The following is a 25496-nucleotide window of genomic DNA, read 5'->3' on the forward strand; positions in this document are numbered from 1 at the left end:
TTCTAACACTGGTTGACTTTTAAATTTTAGCTGCTAGTCATATCAGACTAAGAGATGCTGTAGCAGTAAAGTCTCTGAGTGCACTGAACTGAATAAGAGTGCATTTAATGTCTTAGGAATTCAACTCTGCTCTTGGAAGAGTGAGGTTGTGTTATTTTTACTCTGAAAAGTTACATAGTGCTGCTTTAATATTAGCACACTTTGCAGCACGCTCGCTCTTTTGTTCTCTTTGTAAAGTGACGTCTACTGTGTCTAACTGTAATCTTGTCCCATCTGGCCCAGAGTGCTGTTTTTCCATCTGCCCTGTAAGCCCTTTAAAAGTCAGAAAAGTCAGAGAGAAAACAATGGGGAGACAGTGATGGAGAGCGAATAGTGAGGAGTCAAGAGGCCCAACAGTTAAAGAACAGCTCTCTACAATCCAGACTGAGCCGCAGCAGAGCGACATCAGAGGGGTGAGGAAAATGTCGAGCACGGGTGAAGAAAATGGATCAGTCATTTATGTATTCAAGCTGTGTCTTCTCCCCCAGACAATGGAGAGCTGGTGTGTCCTCGTGCCCCCACTGGGTGCTCACATCTAATCTGCCCTGCAGGGACAAATGCCCCCTTCTCCTACTGCGAGGCTCCATGCAAACCTCAAGGCATGTTGTTGTTTTCCCTGCTTCTTTTTTCCCTCCTTTTTGTAATAATTTCCCTATGCATGACAGATATTAAATCAAAAGCGCCTTGGCAACAGCACCCCGAGGTCCCGCCAACAAGGCACTTGTGAAGTGAATTTAATTGACGGGAAAAGGGAGAGGAAGGCAGGAGGTGGAGGGAGGGAGGGTAGCTAAATGAATGAGAGACTCGGGTGGCATCCGCTAATCAACATGTGTTACAGGTGTGGCTGCTTCGCTTAATTAGCTGATTTTGTTGTCGCATGCTTGTTCCACGATATTGGTTTGCACAGTCTCACTTAGACAGGTGTGAGTTTGGATTTTAACAATATTCATGCGAGTCTCTGTATGTGTGTGTGTGTTTGGAAATGTGTGCCCAGAAGTGCAGCTAAATGTGTGGAAGTCATCTATATGATAATGGTAAAACTACAGCACTTGGCTGTATGTGTGGGAGAGATGGGTGAGCTGTTTGACTTGAGGCATCTTTGAGGAAAAGTAATGACAGTAATCTCTCCGAGTAAGAGGGGATAATCCACAATGAGCTGTGTGGCTGCTGAAAACCAAACTCACAATGGCAATTAATTTGTGGTGTGTGTTATTTTTCATCACTGCACGGATCAGAGTTGATTATTCAAGACTGTACTCAGCAGAAATTGGAAAAGTGCTGGTCATTTACAACACTTAAAACTGTATTTTCTTTTTTACATTTTCAGAATGAGAAAACTCCTACAATCATGCAAATAGTGAGTTGTGTGAATATAACAGTGTGTGTGTGTGTGTGTGTTGGAAGGCCTTGTCAGACAATGATGTACAGCCAGCAGGGGTTAGATAAGACTAGTATGGATGGTTTAGAAAGACAATGTAAACAACCTGTGATGTCTCTGTGGTCTGGAGGAGAAGGCACTTACTCACATTATGACTTTTGTTATGAATCTTCCAAACATTTATTACTCCACCAGGGAATGCAGTAGAGTTATGCGATGATCGGTGTACGTTTGTCTGTCTGCCCGTTTGTCTGTCTGTAAGTAACATTTCTCAAAAACAGATCAATGGATTTGGATGAATTTTCACGGAAGGTCAGAAATGACCCAAGGACCAAGTGATTACATTTTGGCAGTGATGCTGCCTATAGTCTGGATCCATGGATTTGTTAAAGATTTCTGTATCACTGCAGGATAGCCGCATGGCGTCACTGTAACCATGACAACAAGTGAACACTACGTCAGCTGACTGCTGATGATCACATGATTGTGATCCTACTACAAATCAACCGCTGTGGACTTATCAGGACTTCAGAAATCATACAACGACTGAACAGCCTTGGTGGAGTACTGTGCTGTCTGAGTGCTTTTCTTGTTTATACGTAGCACATTTCTATCTGTTTTACACCAACAATGAAAACCACTGACAGGTGCAGTGAATGACTTTGATTATCTTATTAAAAAGGCACCTGTCATTGTATGGGATATATTATGCAGCAAGTAAACAGTCAGTTCAAGTTAATGTAATGGTAGCGGGAAAATTGGAAGAATAAAGACCTGATTCACTTTGGCAGGGGGAAATTGGGATAGCTAGATGACTGTGTCAGAACATCTTCTAAACTCATACCTATGTGGACTTTTAATCACCAGTTAACCTGCCATGCATGTGTTTATACTGTGGGAGAAAGATGGAGCACATGCCGAAAACCCACAAAGGAACAGACAGAACAAGAAAACTCCACACTGAAATACCCCAGACGACCAACAGATTTGAATTCAGAACCTTCAAGCTGTGAGGCGACCATTACATTTAAATTGTATTATGCACTGAAGAAAGCAAGCTGATGGAGGCAGTTTGATTCTCTGACCAATGTTCTCCTGGGAAACCTTAAATCCTGACATTCATATGGATGTTATTTTGACAGCTACCTAAACATTGTTGCAGACTACATATACTCCTTCATGGAAACGGTATTCCCTGATGGCAGTGGCCCTTTTCACCAGAATAATGCTTGTTGTCATGGTTCAGGAATGGTTTGAGAATCTCAACAAAGAATCCAAGATGTTGACTTGAAAGATCAAGATGTTGTTGAGGTTGACCTCTAAATTCTCCACATCAAAAACCAACTGAGTATCTTTAGGATGTGTTGGAAAAAGCAGCCATCAATGGATTACGCAGCTTCTGATACCATCAAAATACCTTCAGAGCTCTTCTACAGTCCATATCTCAACGTACCAGCTGCTTTGGAGGCATTAGTGGGACCGAATGTTGTGATGTGTGTACATTTTTCAGCCTTGGATTAAATGGTGATCAGCTGCTATAACAGCTAAGAGAGAAACAGAGTAGCCAAGTAATCCCTGAAATGAGCAGCCTTCCAGACACAAGTATTCATTTAGAACAGCGATGAGGCTGCTATCTGAAAATCACAAACACCTTTTGAGCAGCGATGCGTATATTTCCTCTTACTAATCCCAGCAACGCTCCTTGTTTTCTCTGTCACTGCAAGTTTGATTCAGGATTTGTATCAATTTGATCTGTCTCCATTCATAAAGAGACCAGTCAAGGATGTTTTGGGCTGGAAGACAGGCGCTAGACGAAACACAAACTCCAAGGATATGGTCACGATGTGTCTTCTGTCTGCTAGTTATCTGCTGGGATCCCCATGGCTGCACAGTGAGGAGCACTGTGCTGGAAAAAGTCAGCTACTTTACTTACAGACACTCTCTGTTTTTTACCTTATTAACATGCCCATATGGTGTTTTTTATATGATGGAAGACACATCATGAGGAAAACAAGCAGTCAACGCCATGACTGAGGATTTCCACTTTGAAACTGCAGTGTTTTAATGACAGTCTCTAAATCACAGATTCTGATCTCTAAGGTTGATGGGACTCAGAAACACCGCCACAATTTAGTCGATTGTTCCTTGTATCATTTCTGATGGATAAGTCCCAATAAGACTGCAGCGGTGGATTTGTGGTAAGATCACAATCCTGTGATCGCGAGCAGGCAGCTGATGTAGTGTTCACTTGTTGTCATGGTTACAGTGACACTGTGCCACTATCTCACAATGATACAGAAATCTTTAACAAATCCGTAGATCCAGACTATAAGCTGCATCACCGCCAAAATCTAATCACTTGGTCCTTGTGTCATTTCTGACTTTCCCTGAAAATTTCATCCAAATCTGTTGGTCTGTTTTTCAGTAATGTTGCTAACAGACAGACAGACAGACAGACAGACAGACAGACAGACAGACAGACAGACAGACATCCATCGTCACATAACTCTGCCATTCCTTGGCAGAGTAATGAAATTGATCCTTTCAAACATGTGAGCTATAACACACTATCACCTTGTCCTTGGTGTTCTAAAACTTCCTTCGAGTGTCAGAACTCCCCACTCTCCCCTTCATGGTCACGTGTGCATTTGTCAGTGTGTACTTTGTGCAGTAATGGGAGTCTCAGCAGGGCTAAATGAAAGCAGTGTGAGCGAGAGCGCTGTACAGATCAAGTGGTAGGTCTTAATCACCGGAGGACTGAGTGAAGGCTCATTAGCTGAATGGATTTTAATGGGGCTAGTTAGGGAGATGAAAAGACACTGTCCCCTTGCACTGCATCAACACATTACTGCAGGTAATGACCCTGTAGGTAATGGAGAGGCGAGGGAGGGCCGCCTCTATTCCAAACTTTACAAGAGGAACGCTGTAATTTCAGACTGACAGTCAGGACAAATGTACAGATTTGAGTGTTAAATCATAAAGTGAAAGTGGAATAATGTGACACGCGCAGCAGTTTTCAAATTACAAACTCAAACACCACAGAGACAGAAAATCACATACACTTAGGCCTTTTATTGTCGACTTTTATCCAAAGTACCCCATAGTAGCTTGACTGCACATATTTTCAGCTCAGGAGGCCCTGCTGGGATTTAAACCTCAACTGCTTAAAGCTACAGCGCCATGAAATCCACTGTTTGGTGAAGCGCTTCATCTGAAAATGCTTTACAGCGACATCGAGTGTATATTTTTAAAGGCGGTGGACCCAGCAGGAAGCGAACAGTCTACTGTGGCTGTTCCACTTCTCTGGATTACTCACCGATGCACGCTCACATCGTGCGCTGCAGCTCACCTAAATAAACGCTAAAACGACAGACTCTAACTGCTCGCCTTTAAATTGCACGACCCAAACACACACCGGATTCCTACACTGGCGCTCGCACACCCTCGAGAGTGACGGATGAACGGACGGAGCAGACGGAGAGAGAGAAAAGAGGGGGAGCGGCAGGGGAAGAGTGTGTGTGAGAGAGGCGCTGGTGTTGTCATTATGCTTTCCCCTTCATTGGAGGCCTGCTCATCTGGCTAATGGGATTGGCTGCAGTCACCACAGTGCTCAGGGACCTCACACACACACACACACACACACACACACTGGAGGGAGAATGAAGAAGAAAAGAAACATGGATACAAGACGAGGAGATGTGGAGCTGACTGCTCTTGTCAGTATGATGGGGAAGGAATCGATGTTAGAACATGGGAGAGATGGACAGAAATGAGAACGGAGAGAAGAACCTGGTGAATAGGTGCCTATAAAGACCAGAGCATGATAGAGGGTTAGAGAGAGAAAAAATGATAGATTGAGTTGTCAATAGAGACCTAAAGCCACCGAGAATGAAGAGCAGAGCAGGAGAGAAGTGAAAGGGAAAACGATGGGTAGTAAAAGAACAGGCTGGAGCATGGAGTGTGAAAGGCGCACGGATGGACGGATGAATGAAGTAAAACACCTGGGAGGGAAAGTGAAAATGAGCGAAAGGCCGACTCTAAAAAAAAGTGAGAGCCGGGTGGAGGTAAGAAAAGGAAGATGTGAGGAAGACTGGCAAGTAAACGGAGCAACAGAAAGGCAGCAAAAAGAGTGAAGGAGGGAGCTGAAATGACAAGAATCGATGAAGGAAAGAAGCAGGTGGAAAATGGAAGGAATGGGCCAAGTAACGCTGCACAGTTGTGTTGTGGTTAGCACTTTCGCCTTGCAGCAAGAAGATCCCCGGTTCAAATCCTGGCCTGGGCCTGGGATCTTTCTGCATGGAGTTTGCATGTTCTCCCTGTGCATGTGTGGGTTTTCTCCGGGCACTCCGGCTTCCTCCCACAGTCCAAAAATATGCTGAGGTTAATTGGTTACTCTAAATTCCCCGTAGGTGTGAATGCGAGTGTGATTGATTGTCTGTATATGTAGCCCTGTGACAGACTGGCGACCTGTCCAGGGTGTCTCCTCCCTTCGCCCGAGCCAGCTGAGATAGACTCCAGCACCCCCGCGACCCTAGTGAGGATAAAGCGGTGTATAGAGAATGGATGGACGGATGGGCCAAGCAACAAAGGAAAACTGTGAGCTGTAATAGAAGGAAAGATGCTTCATTCATTTTTAACCAACCATGATGTCATCTGACACACACTACAGGCAGATGAAGCTGTCTGTCTTCTTCTTATTTGTCAGTCACCTTTTCACCTCTCAGAGCCGGTCTTCACACTGCTCCTCTACTTTAACAAGCAGCCAGGCCTTCCTCCGTGTTTCTGTGTTTGTACGAATGTCACCCTGTACCGGCCTCTTCAGCTGTGTTTCATCTTCAAGTGTACTTCTGGACTGTGTGTGCGTGCCAGTGAGTGACAGTCCAGCAGAGTGGAGAAGAGTACAAAAGAGTGTTTCTGCGGTCCATTAGTGGCCTTGAGAGAAACAAAACCTCCTTTCCATCCGCTCTACTGGACAATGTTACAACGGACCAACACTTCAGCCTCGACCCCTGACTCCTGCTGCGAGAAGCCACACAATGGCACTCTGTGAGGGCTAACAGGACCCAGACTTCGAGTGTGATACAAGAGCAAGAGTTTATATGACAAAGACATGAAGGTCTGCTTTTTCTACATCACAGTGCTCATGTAATTGCACTGTGGGAAATAAAGCTGTTCTGAAAGCTGTTTCACTGTGGTGATTGGCTTTGAACACTTGAACTGTCAGATGTTTGGTTACAGTTATCCTGTTGTGATTTCCATTACCATGTTGTTGTTTTTTACATGAGAGCAGCACGGTTTTGCTTTTTCAGGTCAGAAAGCTAAAATCTCTTAGCATCTATTGAATGGATTACCATGTTTTCTAGACACATTTGCTCCCTGTTGAAAAAAGCCTACCGACATAGATGATCTTATGACTTTACATTAGTCAACCCAGCAAACGTTTTTTTTCCTTATTCAGTAAACTATCTCTACGCCCACAGTACTACATCAAGGGGATACCTTCTCATTTTTTCTTTATTTCTATATACAGATATTCAGGCTTTTGAAGGATCTTACGAACCCCTAAAACTTTCTTGATCCTCTGACTTTAGAGTTGGCACTCTTAACAGGTCAATTTTTTTTACTTATTCACTGACATACACTACCATTCAAAAGTTTGGGGTCACCCAGGCAATTCCACGCTTTCCATGAAAACTCACACTGTTATTCATGTGCTAACATAACTGCACAAGGGTTTTCTAATCATCAATGAGCCTTTCAACACCATTTGAGATAGATATATATTTCATTAAAATTCCGCCGTTTCCAGATAGAATAGTCATTTACCACATTAACAATGTCTACACTGGACTTCTGATTCATTTAATGTTATCTTCCTTGAAAAAAATGCTTTTCAAAAATGAAGACATGTTTACGTGACCCCAAACTTTTCAACGGTTGTGTATCTTTACATCTATAGTATTGAATGGATTCGTGCAAGTTTTCTACAGATTTTACTTAGTAGAGAATTAGTTACATTTCATTCCCCTTAGCAAGTTAAAATTTGTACTTGTGCGAGAAAATATTATAACTCTACATCCACAGTACGAGATGGACTGGCACCATTTTAAAATGTATTTTCTTGATTGTCAGAAGATGCACTCTAAAAACTTTTGCGATTGTCTTACCACTGCTGTCAACTTGTGAACCAACAGATGTGTTGCGAACTAAAGCAAAGCCCTCCATGAACTTACAATGATTTGTAGAATATTGTAAAAAACAAATCTTTAGCGCCCTGCAGTCATAAGACTGGAGTTTGAATGAGATAGCACTAATGTTTACAGGAGCAGTCTGAGTTTAGAATCTGACAACTTGAACCAAGATTTCAACAACCAATAGTGGTTGCTGTGCATAACTCCAGTTCTGTGAGTACAAAGGAAACAGACCAGTGAAGGTTTGCTATGTTTGCCCACATGGTGAATTTTACATTTTTGATGGTGATGTTAGACAAGAAAAGAGCTGCTACTTGATGAGGACACTCAGAGGGAAAAGTAATGGTGCTTGTTGTCCTCTGGAAATTTAACCAATCTTTGTTTACATCAACACAGCAATTTCTTTAGGGCTGCTCCACAGTACCTATCCTGTACTTTTTTCTTCCAAAAGCTGCCTTGAAAGAGGTTCTACAATGACGATTCTTACCATCAGAATATGCTCAACAGTCGGGATCGGCCTGCAAGTTCCTGCAGTGTAAAAGGACCTTCTGTTGCTATGATCTTTGTAGAGACGACATTCTGTTTTCATTTTCCAAAATTAATGTGTAGTGACCCTGTCACAGTGAATGACTGTGGTTAGTAAACATACTGTTCACACAGCAAGCCAACAGGTCAAGCAGTAAGAGCAAAGTTCAGGTTCAGATCAGTGTTTTCCCAGAATGAGTGCCAACTTCAGTTTCCTGATCCCTGTGTTTGTTATTAGTATTCTTATGTGTGTGTGTGTGTGTGTGTGTGTGTGTGTGTGTGTGTGTTCTTGTACTTGCTACATGGTGAGGACCATTTTCTGCATTTAACTATCAAAGTGAGGACATTTTTACAAAGTGAGGACATTTTGGCCGGTCCTCACTTTGAAACAGCCATGTTTGAGGGTGAAGACTTGTTCTTAGAGAACAGGTATGAATTGAGGTTTGGTTAGGGTTAGGGTAAGGATTAAGTTTAGGCAATCAGTTGTGATGGTTAAGGTTAGGGTAAGGCTCTAGGAAATGCATTACGCCTATGGATGTCCTCACTAAGATAGAAGTACAAACATGTGTGTGTGTGTGTGTGTGTGTGTGTGTGTGTGTGTGTGTGTGTGTGTGTGTGTGTGTGTGTGTGTGTGTGTTCTTGTACTTGCTACATGGTGAGTACCATTTTCTGCATTTAACTATCAAAGTGAGGACATTTTTACAAAGTGAGGACATTTTGGCCGGTCCTCACTTTGAAACAGCCATGTTTGAGGGTGAAGACTTGTTTTTAGAGAACAGGTATGAATTGAGGTTTGGTTAGGGTTAGGGTAAGGATTAAGTTTAGGCAATCAGTTGTGATGGTTAAGGTTAGGGTAAGGCTCTAGGAAATGCATTACGCCTATGGATGTCCTCACTAAGATAGAAGTACAAACATGTGTGTGTGTGTGTGTGTGTGTGTGTGTGTGTGTGTGTGTTTGCAACAAGCTGAGTAACTGGTGAATAACAGGCAGGACTGGAGAGACCCCTTGATGAGAGGAAATGGAGCTTTGTAAACCAAGTCTGGTAAGTTGTGCTAATGAGCAACACCTCTCAGGAAACGGAATCGCTCTATTCCTCCATTTGTATGGATACAACTGTGTGTGCATGAACTAGCAATGTCAACCTTTATTTAAACCCCAGTAATGAAGTTCCTGGGAGACAGAACCTGGAGATGGACTGCAGGTGGGAGGAAGATGTAGAATGAGAAAAAGGAAGAAAAAAAAGAGTGGCAACAAAGCACAAGTAAGGGAGCAGGAACAGTTGAGGAGGTGGTGAAGAAGTGACAGAGGCAGAGATGGATGGGAAACAATGGACGAGGTGCAGACGGAGAGAAGGGAGAGTGGAGAGGTGTTGGGAGATTGAGACTGGGGGAAAGAAATGGTTTTCAAAGTTTAGAAAGAGAGATGCACTGACAGAGGAGGAAGAGAAGTAGACAGATGGAGAGAGCAGGGGGAGGAGAGGACTGAAGAGAAAAGAGTTTGGTGATGGAAGAATGAGTGAGAAGGGAAAACACAGTGAGTCAGAGGGTTTGAGACAGAGTTGGAGAAAAGGCCATAAAAGTTCTAATTGCTTCCACTGTCAGGATAGAGAGGGACAGGCAAAAATAAGATTCATGACAAGGTATTACAATAATGTAATAGTCTAAGAGAAAAAGTTGGTTTTCATAGTCAAAAATAATAAACAAGCTGTCACAATTATCTTTATGTATTCTCACTTGAACACTCCACTGATTTCACACATACAGATCTATTAACTACTCGGTCTGTGAAGATGTCCGCTGTGGCTCTGTGAGCAGCTTCCTAAAGTCTGAGAAAATAAGCCTGACAAATCTACAGGGATGTTTCAGATTGGACCTGAGACAGAAAACCCATTTTACAAACCTGAGACATGGTGTAGTGTCTAGTGAAGGACACAGCTGATATGCATTATGGAAATCGTGTAGCAGATTGATCCTTACTAAAGACTACAGCTGAATTTCCACCGAGCCTGTAATGTTCAAGAACTTTTCAAACAACTGAGGGCTCCTTTCACATGAAAATTGGTGAAACTGGAGACTATTTTACAAAAATAATTATTTCAAGCAACAATACTAAACACTGATGGCCATACACTGATCAGACATAACATCAGACAACACCTGCCTAATATTGTGTTGGTCACCTTTTTGGTGCCAAAACAGCCTTGACCTGTTGAGACATGGAGTCCACTAGACCTCTGTAGGTGTGCTGTAGTATCCGGCACCAAGATGTTAGCAGTATATTCTTTAAGTTGTGAGGTGAGGCCTCCATAGATTGAACTTGTTTGTCCAGCACATCCCACAGATGCCGGATTGGATTGAAATCTGGAGAATTTAGAGGCCAAGTCAACACCTCAGATTTATTATTGCATTCCTCAAACCATTCCTGAACCATCTTTGCTTTGTGGCACCGTGCACTATCCTGCTGAAAGAGGCCATAGCCATCAGGGTACAGGGAAAGGGTGTACATGGTCTGAAACAATGATTGAGGTAGGTGGTATGTGTCAAAGTAACATCCACATGGATGGCAGGACCCGAGGTTTCCCAGAGGAACATTTTCCACAGAAATCACAGTCTTCACCGGCTTGCAATCTTCCCATAGTGCATCCTGGAGTCATGTGTTCCCCAGGTAAGCGATGCACATCCTTGTGAGGTAAAAGAAAATGTGATTCATCAGACCAGACCACCTTCTTCCATTGCTCCGTGGTCCAGTTCTGATGTCCATTGTTGGTGCTTTTGGTGGTGCACAGGGATCAGCATGGACACCCTGACTGCTCTGCAGCTATGTAGCTCCATACACAACAAACTGATCCTCTGTGTATTCTGACAAGTTTCTATCAGAACCAGCATTAACTTCTTCAGCAATTTGAGCAACAGCAGCTGGTCTGTTGGATCAGATCACATGGACCAGCATTCACTCCCCACGTACATCACTGCAGCTCCATGCCATGTCATAAAAGGGAATAAACTTATAGTCAACCATTTAACAACACTCAGCATTGAAGCCCTATATCCCAAAAGTTCCTGAACCTCCAGGAATTATTATCCTCTACGCAGGGATTTTTTAGTGGATAAAACAATCTCCCTGTGAATGCATTTAGACCCTAGCTCCTCTGGTGGAAACAAAGGCAGAGAGGCTACATTCCTCCCAGTCTGTGGGGAAAGTTTCTGTGTAATGAAAATGTGGCATTTACGTCAGACTGAGTAAAGCAGCAAACTCACTAAAGTGCAATTCTAAATGCAAAGTTAAAATTATGAGATGCAGTAATGAGGAGGAGTTCATAAGTTAAATTTTTTTGGTCAATCTAGATTAAGTTTGGATCTTTTTTTGGAGGGTAACTGAGATTAGGTTTATCTCAGCTGTAAATAAACAAAATGTAGTCTGTTTTGAATCACTTCTTCATGTAAGACCTAATATATCTGGTGTTCAGTTTAAAAAGTAAAAGTTTTTGGTTCATAAGGGAAAAAAATCTAGACCAACTGTATGCCGTATACAGTTTTGGTATTGTTACTTTGATTCACCGTAAGGTTTGTTATTTACATCATTCTGAGATATTCATTATTTATTTTCCTGTCAGGAAAAGGCCTCCTTACTTTTAAAATCATCCATGCGCAAAGTTCACCTGTTCACCTTCTATGCAATTTTACATTGTGATGAGATGCTGGAATTTCGTTTTAGCCCAGGCCTCATGTTTTAGTGTTTTTCAAGTTTAAATTCTAACAAATAACCCTAACACAGCATTGTTGAACACCAGTCAGTCTTTTTAACCAGTGGAGGATGGGCTGAGGCAGATTTTCCAAGATAAATACTGCATGTTTTGAGTACAGAGTGGTGTGTATGTAGTTCTCCAACAAAGACCATATCTGCCAAATATCATAGCTGAGTGAGTGAATGAGTGATAAAAGGAAGAAAACACAGGATGCCAAACAGACACTGGTGGAGGGAACAAAAGACAGGGAGAGCGGATGATTGGAACATTGTGTAGAATCTATTACTAAAGCCATCAGGGGGGATGGATGAACACACAACTGAAATGGAAGATTGGTAAACAACAGGGGAAGAGACAGAGCATCAAACATGGCTTCTGCAGCCTGAGGAGAAGTGAACCAGGGCTAATGGATGTGACAGTGGCGAGGGTAACCGTACTTTTACAAAGGGGATTAGGAATCCCTTAATGATATAACTAACTCAAATCGTATGCATGTTGGAGTGTTGTGATTAAAAAGTGCATTTCATAAAGAACAGAGAGCAGCAGTAGACCAGATAAAAGAGGTCACAAGAACCTGTTTAAAAAAGACGGAGCAAGTAGATTTGATATGATACGAAAGAGATGTCTGCATTGATGGGAATTTGACTAAATCGCTGCAACAAGATCTCATCTTTTGTTGTGGCTGATGAAAGTAAGCAGAAGAGCACACAAAAGAGTTCTAAAGTACAGAGTAACCTTTGTTTGTATTGTGCAAAAATGTGAATGGAAAAAGGAAACAAATGCAGAAGAAAATCTGAGTAAAAGCTTTCTAAAAATCTGGTCAACAACCATTGTGCATGTTGCATGAAGAATCAGGTAAAATAAACCTCCATCTAAGCACAAGCTGTTTGTGGTCATCTGACTTCCCTCAAATAGTGGTACTACACTGTTGCAGCATGGTTTTACAAAAAGTATGTTTTTGTTGCATCATTGATGTCGTTTAACTGGATACACTACCATTCAAAAGTTTAACGTCACTTAGAAATGTCCTTACTTTTGAAGGAAAAAGAAGGTTTTTTCAATGAAGATAACATTAAATCCAGTCTACACATTGTTAATGTGCTAAATGCCTATTCTAGCTGGAAACAGCTGATTTTTAATGGAATATCTCCATAGGGGTACAGAGGAACATTTCCATCAACCATCACTCCTGTGTTCTAATGCTACATTGTGTTAGCTAATGGTGTTGAAAGGCTCACTGATGATTAGAAAAACCCTTGTGCGGTTATGTTAGCACATGAATAAAAGTGTGAGTTTTCATGGAAACATGAAATTGTCTGGGTGACCCCAAACTTTTGAATGGTAGTGTATGTCTGGATCTTTCTCCAAATCTGTCAGCTCTTAGAAAGTCTGAGAAAGTCACAGAGACAATTTAGGAGTTTTTACTTCAATATTAGACCTAAAACTCCACATGACAACCTTTGGATGGAACATCGTGTCTAGATGCTGCTGAGCTGCACTGTGGGAGTTGTGGGAACTATTTTTTAGCTTGATCCCTGCTCTGGATTGAAACAAATCTTTCTATTTAAAGTCTGGGAACTTTCCAAGAAATGAGGAATTCCTTCAGACCTCTGACATCTCTATTTCCATCACAGTCTAACGTTCAGCAAAGATTAGGCAAACTAGTTAGTGGTCACTTCAAAATACAGTAATGACCCTGATAAAACTTTAAGGTTGACCTTCTTATAGTGATTTTCTAATGCTGGACCTTTTTTTTTTTGCATCATGCCTAAAAAGGTCTGACTTGGTCTTCAGTCCATCTATAATATGATTTGTTCTATAGTTACTGCATTGAAGACGAGAAAGAAAGAAAGACAGAAACTTGTTTGCAGTTAAAGATTTGTTAAGAATTATGGAAAAAACCTCACTAGTTTCACCCTAAACACAGTTTCCCTTCAGTCGCTTTGTTCGACGTTGCGTTTGAACACACAGATACACTCAGCACTGATGAGTACTGTTTTGTTGTTGTGGTACTTGCTTGTTTTGTGGTATCATCATCAATGCCTTTCAATTGGAAGACATTGGATCTCTCTTTGAGTCTTTTTGAAGTATTACTGAATCTTTTTGTCTTTTTTTGGAATGGTTACAGTCTTTGCTGAATTTTCCAAGGAAAAATATCCTCAGAAGTGTTTTAAAGATGAGCAGGTTGAGGCTGTGGCACAGTCAGCCAAATTACTGGGTTCAGAAACATGATCTTACTCAGAATTCATAGCCAATTAATCTTGGTTTATATAGTCAAGAACTACATAGCCTTGCAACAGAAAAATTAAGAATCAAACTAATTCCCCCAAAGCTGAATTTGAAGTATGAACTGTATGTAACTGTACCACCTATAATATTCACGACACCCTGTTTTGCAGTAGGTGGAAGTCCCTGATTCCAAACTTCCAGAACCAGCCACATACATCTGGTTAAGACAGAACAGCAGTTACTCAGTAAAAACTTTTGTAATCAGTATTAAGAGCAATTTGCTCCAATTGCGAAAAGCAGAATGTCGAGAATGTAAAAATAGCCACAAGAAACGAAAAAAAAGCAGCTGGATTTCTCCTTTAGACTCTCTTTCGCTTCTTTCACGAATCGAAGAAGCGAGAGGTGAAATGTCTCGGAGAACCGAAGACAAATCTGAGTGGCTTTTTCACTAAAGCTCATAGGATGGCTGCAAGAATGATGAAAAGTATGAGAAACTCAGCAGTAAAGACTAAGTCAATACAATCAGTCTTACCTTGATAAAATTTGTTGGATTGTGATGAAAAATGGTAGTGAGAAAGTAGAATTGATGTTTCCAGAAGAAATAGGTCTGTTTGCTATTGATTTAGGGGAACATAACACCTTGACCGACCAGCTGACCTGCCCAAAGAGGAGTTTCTGGGAAATGTTGTCCTCATATGAGAACACTAGCACTGACTCATATCTAGTCTATGTACACTAGGGCTGGCTCCAATAGCAGTTTGTGGGCAGTTATTCGGCCCCTATTAATGACGAATGTCCGATCCAGTCGGTCCGTAACGGTCCGGGGTGGGGGTGGGGGTACAGAGGGAAGCATTCCAGCAACCATCACTCCTGTGTTCTAATGCTACATTGTGTTAGATATGGTGTTGAAAGGCTAAATGATGATTAGAAAACCCCTTGTGCAGTTATGTAGCACATGAATAAAGTGTGAGTGTTTATGGGAAACATGTAAGTTGCCTGGGTGACCCCAACTTTTGAACATGTGTTGTTCAGAAGTAATTAATCCCAATAAGTCCTCTGTTATTCCGTTAGATTCCTCCTGTGTGAGAGCTGTCGTCAAACAAAACAAAAGCAATCATTCATCCCCACCATAATCTCAATAATCCACAATATGAATTCTGAGGTTCATAAAAACACAATGATATGACCTCATAGAACCAAATCTGATCTTTGTCAGTAAAGGAATGTAATGTCATGACCTTTGATAAAGTGCATCTGTTGCAGTTTTGTTGATTAATTGATTACATACCCTATCTTGCATAAGACTGATCAATACCGTACCAGTGTGAAGGCCTAGATTTGCACAAAATCAATCAGAGGCTGCAAGATACAATATGTTGAGTTGGTAAATCTAAAACGGTGAGATGAGACAATGAAATTACCAACACTGAATGTCGCCGTAACGTCTTGAACTGGCGAGTCATGAAATTACCAAAATGTCTGAATAGGATACGCTGTTAGACAGACAGACATGCATCCAGTGCCAGACATAAATGACAAGCAAGTAATCCACCTGCCACTCATCCAGCCAGCCAGCCATGAATGCGGGCTGAGAGCTGTTGTGTATTTGTGTAGAGCACAGTGACTATTGGCGAGCTGTCAGTGACTTTAACACACATCCTGATGTGCAGCAGCCCTCTAAGGCCTCCCCTGGAGTCTGTCAAGAAGAAGAAGGAGAAAGAAAGTGTGTGTGTGAGTGTGTTTGTGTGTGTGTGTGTGTGTGTGTGTGTGTGTGTGTGTCCATCCACGTGCGTCTGTCTGAGTCTGCAGGAGGTAGAAAGGTGTGGGTGTAGATCAATAATAATCAGCTGCAGTAGATGGAAGTTCACTGCCAACAGTGACTTCCACATCAAACACACACAACACACACACACACGTACCGAAATGCCTACACAAATACATGCACAGCAGCACTCAAAAACCAATCCATACACCTCATGACACTGCATTGTAGCCCAAACTACAGTGACAGCCCAAACAAAGCCAACACACACACTCATACAAAACAACCTCAAACTAAAGCGCTTACTCATGCTCAAAAAGTACCGGCTTCAAAAATGCATGCGTCTATCTCATCGATTTTCCATACACTCAGCACCCTCATCTTTCTCTTCTCGCTCCACACCCACAACCTTCAGCCACCACCAGCACCCATTCTCCAGTTCTTTACCTCTTCGAAGTGGTCTTGATGATTTCGGAGACTTTCTGTAGTAATCGGTGGCGAGCACCACAATCTCTTCGTCTTCTAAAGAAGCTGTCATTGAAAATTCTGTCCAGTAAGCGTTTCCAGTGAAGCTGCCATAAGAGGAGAAATGACGCTGGGTTAGATTTTTACAGGCTCGTACAATTTACCCTGTCAGCAACAAACGTTCATTGTAGCGGTATTGTAAATGACACAACATCTTTCACTAGAATTGGAACCATGTGATGGTCATTTGATCCGACTTTTTCGCAGTCTCTCTCTGTTTTTAATTGTTACATGCAGATTAGTTTTACTCAGTGTGGAACTGGAGGGACTCACATGTCATGGACAATAGTCCATAGGAGCCTTACTGGCAGCAGCCAGTATGCCTCAGAGAAAAGGTCAAAATCACTGTTCATGTTTCACTGTTGAAACATGAATGATGTGACAATGTAATGGTAAAACTTTAGTTAGGTTTAGGCCCAACAACTATTTGGGTATGCTTAAGGAAAGGTTGCGCTTTGTCGTGGAGTTGTGGAGAGTCGTAGCAATGGTCTTGTATTTTTAGCCAGCCCATCCATCCACCCTGACCTCTTCCTGATCCTGACTCTGTACCTCTACAGCAATAGCCTAGCCGCGCTAGACAACCCACGGCAACGAATTTAATTCTCTGCCAGGGTGGGTCTAGTTACCCTCCATAAGGCTCGAGGCTGGATTCTCCTAAAACTGGCCGGACCAATCACCATGAAGTGTAGAGTCAGAAGGCGGGCGTAACTAAGTGACGACAGAGGCGCGACGATTCTGACAGAAACAACCAGCGCACAATAAACAGTTATCTTTTGACTCGGCTTTGGCCACAGCCCTTAAAGATTTGAAGCTAAAATTCAACTTGAAAGATAAACAAAGGACGGCACTGAAATGTTTCATTGAGAAGAAAGACGTATTTGGACTTATGCCGACGGGATATGGCAAATCCTAATATACCAGTTGGCTCTGCTGGTTGGGAAGCTAATGGGACTTAGCCACAATCCGGCGCTCTAGGAACTACGTCAGCCTATTCGTTGCGCTGATTGGTTGTATACCTACCCAATTGCTGCAGAGTGATTTGAAAGACAACCTTTTAGCCCGCCTCCCTCCCTGTCGAGTGGTCCTAGACCCTTGTGCCTTCAGAACATGGGTCTAGCGCGGCTAGGCTACTACAGCAATATTACTTAAATCCTCCTTTGCTGCATTAAACTATTACAGCCACTAGACAGCAATGTTACTTGAATGTTGACATATGTGTTTGGGGCATTACTGATGCTGTCTGAACATGGCGGCTAAAGGTCAACTTCACAATAAGACGGTATTATGGGTTGCAATCCAAGTGCTTTCAGTAGAAAGCAACCAACCTATCTTTTTGGATTGCTGAAAATGTTCACCTCTCATTCAAGAGGCTCTAACTGGTTACTAGCTAGAGTCAAAACCTGAGAAGCCTCTTGGATGAGAGTGAAATATTCTCACAACCACAAAAGTTGCTTTCTACTGAAGCACTTTGGGTTACATGACCTGGATGACTGAGAATCTGCACAAACATGGGTTGCAATAAGCTGGGTGTGCATGCATCCTATTGGAAAGTCTTTTATTGTAGTCGTTTCATCTGTACTTAAACTCCTACATGCTATGAAAAACACTCAACTTCCAAAATACATACTACTTATATTTCCAGACATTAATCTTGCAAAACTGAAATCTCAGCACTAAAACTGACCTCTTAAGTCAATAGTAGTGTAAATACATTGATGTGAGATCTGTGATTGATCCGTAACCAATAGTTTTCAGAGCTTGCTGCTGGAAAAAGGCCTACAGTGGAGAAAATAGCAACGCAGGGTCATGAAGCACACAGCAGCTGTTAATAAATGTAAAAATACACAGAACATGTGGCACCTGGTTGGTACAGAAGGTTAGGTGCTGACCCTGAATAGCACGTTTGTCATCTGGGAGGGACCTTTGGTTCATCGTCAGAGCTCATCTCTCTGTTTCTCTTGTCATCCTGTCATCCTATACTGTTGGCTGACCAATAAAGCATATAATAATGTGTGCGGTTTCAACCAAAGCACAGTCAATATCCAAACATTTTGCATTCATGCCAGAGGCGTTTGTACCAGCTGCTTTAGATCATCCTGTTAACCGGCTGTACTCCCCAAGGATGCCCACATCCACGGTCCCCTCACCCGTCCCTTCTTTGTGGCTGCCTCTGCGCACTAATCACTAAACATGGACATATTTGGCATCATATGATTCGGGAAGGCCTCGTCTCCACCAAAAATATCGTCAATTTTAACAAGTTAAGAACCAGTACGTAAATTCTTTAAAGCGAGAAATGCTTTAAGCGGACAAAAAACTTCAGTCATGACTTCAAAAGTCCAATCCTCTATTTCTGTACCACCTCCAGGTTTTCTGACACTTTCTTTCTGGCAACACCTCATTCTTACTTGTTTAGGTTTGGCCAATTTAGAGCTTCTAAAAATGTGTGTGTTTGGTTCTTACTTAATTGCACACCAGCATCCCAACTGCATGTAGCTTTTTTATTTTTTTACCTTGAGTTCTAATTTCAAGTGATGGAGCTCCCAGTGTTTTCATGTAATTGGGCTCCAGATTCAAGTAAAAGCAAAGCAACTGCACGCAACAAACCTGAGCCGATTTAGCAGCATTCTGTCTTTCTCTGATTGGAATCTCTATCCTCTACTCTATTTCTTTCGCATGCACCCCTTTTTTTATGATCACCGTCGGCTCCAGACCACCCTTCTAGTTCCCACTCATGTTACACATTGTGTGTGATTAGCTATTTTTGGGCTGAAAAGAAGTAAAAATCCCAACTCCTTGATCTTCCTCTAAGTGCATGCCCAGTTTCCATCTCTCGGCTGCTTTCCTTCTGTTCCTCCCCTCGCCCATGAAACGCCTTGAGATTCTCTGTCAGTGCTAGCGCTGCCCATCCAGAAGAAGAGCCTCCTCCTTCTTCTTCTTTCTCTGCGTCTCTCTCCCTGCCTCCAACTCCAGTGTTTTCTCCCTCTTTCCCCTTCCCTCCCTCCCTCAATTTCACAAAACACCCCCAATGTCTCCCTCATTTTCTCCTTTTCTCTCTACCTACTTCTTTCATTCCGTCCCTCAATCTGCTTGCCTACCCCTGCAGGGCAGACAGCTTTTGTGAGTCACTTAGGCCTCTGTGTGTGTATGTGTGCAGTGCTTTGCCGCTCCCTCCCCGAACACACACACAACACACACACACACTCTACCTGCACGCTCACACACTCGCCACACTACTTAAAATGCTCAGTTGGAGTTCAAATCTTAATCCATCACGTCTGCTTCTAACCCCAGGTGCATGTGCACACACACATGCTTGTAATGTGATGTTTGTGTGCATATGCGTGTGTGTGTGTGCGCACGTGCAGTACTCACACTGGGAGCAATGCGCTGTAGCTGCCTGAGGGGTGATGCGGTTATACATGGTGCTGATGTCCTTATCTTTGGTCGTCATATTCTGACACAGTGATCTGGGAGAGAGAGCAGATTTTACTCAACACTGCACACACATGCACATGAACACACACCCACACACACACACGTGCTTGTGCGCACATATACGCGGGAACAGCTCACATGGCCAGTCGGGTCTCCAGTCTATAATCTCCTTGGAGTTCTCTGTGGGGGTTGAGAGCTCCCAGCATGCTCAGCAAGCGCTCCATCAGAGCCTGTAGGCGCCAAGATCTGGAAGCGCAGTGACAATCAGCATCAACGGACATGAGGTGCTGCTGCGACATCATCAGTAACAGCCGGTGACAGGGTGGACATGTGGCCAAGTGGGACAGGAATACAAAAGCCACCGCGGGCGACGGGAGGAAAACAGGTGGATTGATGAAGAGGAGCGAGCGAAGAGTAAACAGGACAGATTGGGAAAGAGGAGAGGAGCAGGGGAGAAAGGATTGAGGGAAGAAGAGGGGGGAGAGGGGTCAGAGGAAGGGAGGGTGGAAAGCAGAAATGAAGCAAAAGAGGTCAGTGAGGCAACGGAAAGGAATAGGGGAAGGTGGGAAGGAGAGAAGGGAGGCAGAGAAGAGGAATAAAGTGCACGGATGAGGTCAAACAGAAAGTGATGTTAGGACGGAAGTAAGGGAGAAAATGAGAAAAAAAACAAGAAAAGTTGGAAAAAGGGTGGACTGGATGGGGAAAAGAAAGGATGAGGGACAAGGAGAAAGCAAAGGATATTGGGGGATGACAGAGAGAGAAAGTTAGAGGAAAAGAGGACTGTTCACCTTCACACTATCCTCATCCTGTCCCAGATAGAGACTTCTCCTCCGGCAGTGTGAGCCCCCTCCTGATCAATCTGCACAAACACACAGTCAGAGCTCAGACTGTAGCTGGTCTGCAGCATATATGTGCTGCTAGGCATTCAACAGATGTATATTCAAAGGGTTGGTTAATATTTTAATGCTCTAACATTTACAAACCTTTCAACACACATGCATGCCTAACATCTGAATTGTTATAACCTTTAATGAATAATTTATATTCCTAAAATCATTCATCCTTTATTAAGACTTCGCCAACTAATGTAACCCGACTTTAATATTGACACTGTCTTGTGAAACTGTACCTTTCTAAGTGTGTTTGATTTCTTTGTTCAGACAATTAAATCATTGAGTGGTGTGTTGTTCGTTTAAAGAAAAAACACTGAATCCAAAGCAAACCATTTCAAAAACACCTTTAGATTGTTCAGCTATATAAACAAATGCCAGTTTTCTCTGAAAAATTGTTTTTTTTGCCTTGATTATTCCATGTACAGCTACATAAAGGTACTGGATATGTTTTGGTTATTTCAAGTCTTGTGGGTATCACCTATCCATCCATTATCAATACACCGCTTAATCCTCATTAGGGTCGTGGAGGGCTGGAGTTCTATCCCAGCTGACTTAGGGTGAAGCCAGGGGACACCCTGGGACAGGTCACCAAGTCTGTCAGAGGCTTGTTCATATAATGTTAGATGTTATAAACATGGGCTACACATTGTCTGTCTGCCTGGTGCAGTGGCTAGTACTGTCACCTCACAGCAAGGATGGTCTGGGTTGGAACCTGCTTGTCCACTGGGTCTTTCTGTGTGGGATTAGCATGGTTCTCTTCTTGCCTGCCTGGGTTTCTGTGGCTCTGGCTTCACTCCACAGTCCAACACATTCATGTTGAATTAATGTGCAAGAGGTTTGAATCTTTGTATGCCACCCCTTGCTTCATATCAGCTAAGGTAGGCTCCAACATTTTGGAATGGCTTCTACAGGATCAAGCGGGTATACCTAGTAGATGGATGAATTATTTTAAAATATGTTAAACTAAAAGTTCAAAAACCACAGGCTTTGGCTTGATTCAAGAGATGGTACCCGCATTACCAACTATTCAGTTAGGCTGCTAATTATCACACACAGATATTGATGTCTTATCACCCTAGTAGCTAATTTAGCTTTGAGCTGCAAAGCGTCAAACAAATATGAGGACTGGGCTACAAGGGCCTTATTTCTAAATCCACGTCTCCAGTTTCGTATTTCTAATCTTTGGGTCCAAACAGAGTTGCGTCAAGTGACTTCACTTGCGTCTCGCAGGAACTTGCTAAAATGTAATGGACGTGATCATATATATTGAGTAGGGCCCTTGATGGTCACATGATGACAGTATGAGGGGACTGAATCAAGTTTGTGTCTACTTACATAGCTAACGATACACTTTAAAAAGTGCCACCAGACTATTCACCATTATCACAATATTCTGAAAGTTTAAAAAAGAATAATCAACACACAGACTGAAAACGCTGTGTCCTTAAAAACACACGTCATGTATTTAGAAAGGTACACTCAGTTCTTTTGATAAGTTCTCACCCGGAATAGCGTTCCTGGAGGAGTTTTTGTCATCCACATTGACAGTCAGGGAGAAGAAATACGGCAGTGCTGTACACGCCCTGTGTCCTGTAGAGCAGCTCATTGAAGTCTGGCCTCTGTGTGGGACCTTCAGTCTCCACCCAGCAGCACCAGGAGGAGCACCACCAGTCCCACCCTCCACAGCTGTCCAACACCTCCGTCATGGGGCTTGACCCCCAGCTTGTCAATCTCCTAATGTTGATGCAGGATCGATAAACTCTTGACCTTGGCGCTCTGCTGAGTTGGGACCATGCCTCCTAATTGGCTCCAGCAGGAGGCGCTGTAATTTCTCCTCATTGTGTTCTCTATAGCGGTGATGATGCCGTAGCTAAGTTTGGTCCTCGGGAATGCCGTGACGCCTCAGCCAACCACCACAGGCAAAAGAGTAGAAGTCCTGGCCAGGGCTGGATTGGTTGGGTCAATGTTTGCCTGAACAAAGCGAGCTGCCCGCAGCAGGGAGCGCTGCGTTGGCAGTCCTGTCGGCACTGCGGGTCCTGCTGAGCATCCAGGGAAATGTACTTGAGCGCCCAGCATGCTTCCAAGATGACACACATACCTGCTGCAAAGACCAGTGCCGAGAGGAGGCAGATCTCCCCTCCGCTCCAGCGGGAAGGCCACCGCTGCTGCTGGTACTGCTAGATCTCTGTTTCGACCATTTGAACCAGGTCCTCCCCCGGCTTCGCCCACATGGCGGTCCAGGCTGCCTCCGAGGTGAAGGGTCATGCCATTGCTGAGGATATCACTGCTATAAGCGACCGCCATTTCAACTTCCTGGAACTCATCATAGTGGGCAGTTAATGAGTATGTCTTCTCCATGGCAAAAAATGATTGTACGGTAAGAGTAGCAGAAGGGTTCAGGGAGGAAAGGGATGAAAATGAGTATTTCTGTTTTCAGAGTGCTGTCATGACTATCCTCCTGAGACAAAAGGGAGAATTCCCACTACAGGGCAAAACACTGAAGTGAATGTCAAATTCTGTTGCCTTCTTAGGCAAAGTTCCCTTTATTCTTTTCAATTCAAAAGCCAGCAGAGCAGGGACATCCCAATTGTGCATTTGGAATCTCTCGGGTCCTGCTCTCTCTCTCATCCTCTTTCTCTCTGCTCCATTTGTTCTCCTTCCTCCCTCTCTCCAACCAGTTACAGGTCACCTGTCGATAAAATAGAAATGAGATAGAGGAGGGCTGTAAGTGAGAGATATGAAATTGAATCCACGATTACAGCAGTAAAGAATGACAAAATAGTGTCTGTTTTGCCCACATTTTTCTCCACTTTGTCTCCTTCTGTTTGTCAGCTAAAGCTGTTGCACCTGATTTGGTGAAGTCATCCCTCAGGGAGATGATGTCCTCCGAGCGACTCACGGCTTCAGACAGATCAATGGAGAGAGAGCTGAGCATCATCTGGCAGGAAGAGGTGTGGCAATCACCATAACTTAGCCTGTGACAGCACAAACTGATGTAAAACTTTGTACTATCACAGCGGGGAACAGTGAGAATTTAGCGCCTCTGTATTTCCAAACTAAAGAAACACACATTTTCCAACCTTACTGTGGTGGACTTTAATTCATTAAGATTGGACCATTGTTTCTGCTTATTTTGAAGAAAGAAAAATAAAAAGGGGGATATTTTAAAAGCTCTTTTCATATATAACTGGAAATATGAACAGTTTTGTTACATATTTGTGTTTTACTCACATGCCTGCCGGTCCTCTCTTGGCCAAAATTAAAATCATTTTAACCCTTTAGGCGCCAGAGTTTTTTCAATGAAATATTCAGTTTTGATATCATTTTTTCAAAAGGTTGTAATTTGAAAATGGTTATAGATCAAAGGCAACTGTAAATGAGAAAAATCATCAGTATGACCCAAAGTTTGTGATGGGAGTAAATTCACTCATCTAATTTGCATATTATGATGTCACCAGGCGGTGGACATATGGATTACATAACTTTATTGATGTTTATCAATCAAGATGGCATTGTTTGGCTCAGAATTTGTCAGATCCCTGTCTCCATGATACCCAACAGGCTCATCAAAATGTCTGATCCACTTGTGATACTGTTCCACATATGTCAAGCAAACCCAGCCATCATCATCGTCATTTATGACGGGCTGTGAACGCCACTGCGGCGCTCCACCGTTATTATCAGTGCATTTTCTCCCGCCGTCTGCTGCTATTTCCTGCGTTTTTTGGCATCCCCGCTATCCCCTCCACATTAGCGGTGTTTTGACCACCCCTGCTACACCACCACGTCCCATCCTGCACCCTGGACCCCGTTAAGCAAACCATCGGCTCCAGTATGTGCTGCTCGTGGACTGTCATGGCGCACCGACCCGCTGCCGTTGCGCACAGACACAGCGCCACTTTCTGTCTCACTGGACGACTGAACATCTTCATTAGAGGGTGAATACTCCTCTTCAGAATCTGAGTAAGCCATTACTTGACAGAGTACTTTGTCAGCGTTGAACAAGACCTCTCGGTATGGTGAGTTTTCTAGCTCTAAAATGTGCCGTCCTGCGCTCTGTTACGCTCCGACTACGAGTCTCGTCTCCTCAGTTTTCAAACTCTATCACTCCAAAACTTTGAATGAAAACACGCCGCACAAATGCTGCTCAGATTGAAGTTCCAGATGTCTGCCATCTCCTGGTATAAGTAGTAACTACATGAGGCATTATATTTGAAGCTGTGACTTGTTATGTTCAGCAATGTTTGCTTGTCGCAATATTGCAACTTTGGCGCTTAAGGGTGAACAGAGGGTTTCATTTTAGCATGACTGACAGGGTACTGGCAGAAGTCCTCTGTTGGCTCAGCGGTACCCTGTTTAGTGAGTGGGTAACCATGAATAGGTCCACGCACACACACACACACGTATAGCACAGAGGGCATCAGCTGATCCTCAACAGAGCTTAGAAAGGAACAACAGGCTACTACATGACCAGCAGCAGAATCTAGAATATACACACATACACCCTAAAGTAAATTAATTTAAACTGAGCTTCATTATCTTTTCCACAACAATTACAATACACTGGAACCACAGTATGTAATGCATTTGTGTAGGCAGCACAAACACACAGACAAACACAGATTAATTCAGAACTGTTTGCATTCTACATGTAGCCCGTAAGCAACAACACCAGCCTTTAAACAGAGAGATGGACTGTTAAATATTTTTTGGGATACGCTCCCAATGTGTGAGTGTGTGTGTGTGTGTCTGTGTGTGGGTTTTTTTTAT

The 25496-nt window shown here is 43.0% G+C and overlaps 1 protein-coding gene across 1 annotated transcript in view; it reads right to left on the reverse strand.

Moving 5' to 3' along the window:
* Positions 1 to 23228, reverse strand: part of LOC110970758 (endothelin-converting enzyme-like 1) — a 57181-nt gene extending 33953 nt beyond the window's left edge. Inside the window, 20 exon segments of the mRNA XM_051957763.1 lie at positions 16318 to 16357; positions 16360 to 16396; positions 16398 to 16442; positions 19771 to 19800; positions 19802 to 19834; positions 19836 to 19865; positions 19965 to 20063; positions 20586 to 20660; positions 20662 to 20683; positions 21443 to 21449; positions 22230 to 22287; positions 22289 to 22365; positions 22368 to 22393; positions 22395 to 22485; positions 22488 to 22574; positions 22577 to 22604; positions 22606 to 22677; positions 22680 to 22732; positions 22735 to 22901; positions 22903 to 23228. Of these exon segments, the coding sequence (XP_051813723.1) occupies positions 16318 to 16357; positions 16360 to 16396; positions 16398 to 16442; positions 19771 to 19800; positions 19802 to 19834; positions 19836 to 19865; positions 19965 to 20063; positions 20586 to 20660; positions 20662 to 20683; positions 21443 to 21449; positions 22230 to 22287; positions 22289 to 22365; positions 22368 to 22393; positions 22395 to 22485; positions 22488 to 22574; positions 22577 to 22604; positions 22606 to 22677; positions 22680 to 22732; positions 22735 to 22901; positions 22903 to 23084 (1259 nt within the window). The 5' untranslated portion in view covers positions 23085 to 23228.
* Between the last annotated feature and the right edge of the window lie 2268 nt (positions 23229 to 25496).

The sequence above is a fragment of the Acanthochromis polyacanthus genome, chromosome 13 (assembly GCF_021347895.1).
Source record: "Acanthochromis polyacanthus isolate Apoly-LR-REF ecotype Palm Island chromosome 13, KAUST_Apoly_ChrSc, whole genome shotgun sequence".
NCBI classification, from domain to species: domain Eukaryota; kingdom Metazoa; phylum Chordata; class Actinopteri; family Pomacentridae; genus Acanthochromis; species Acanthochromis polyacanthus.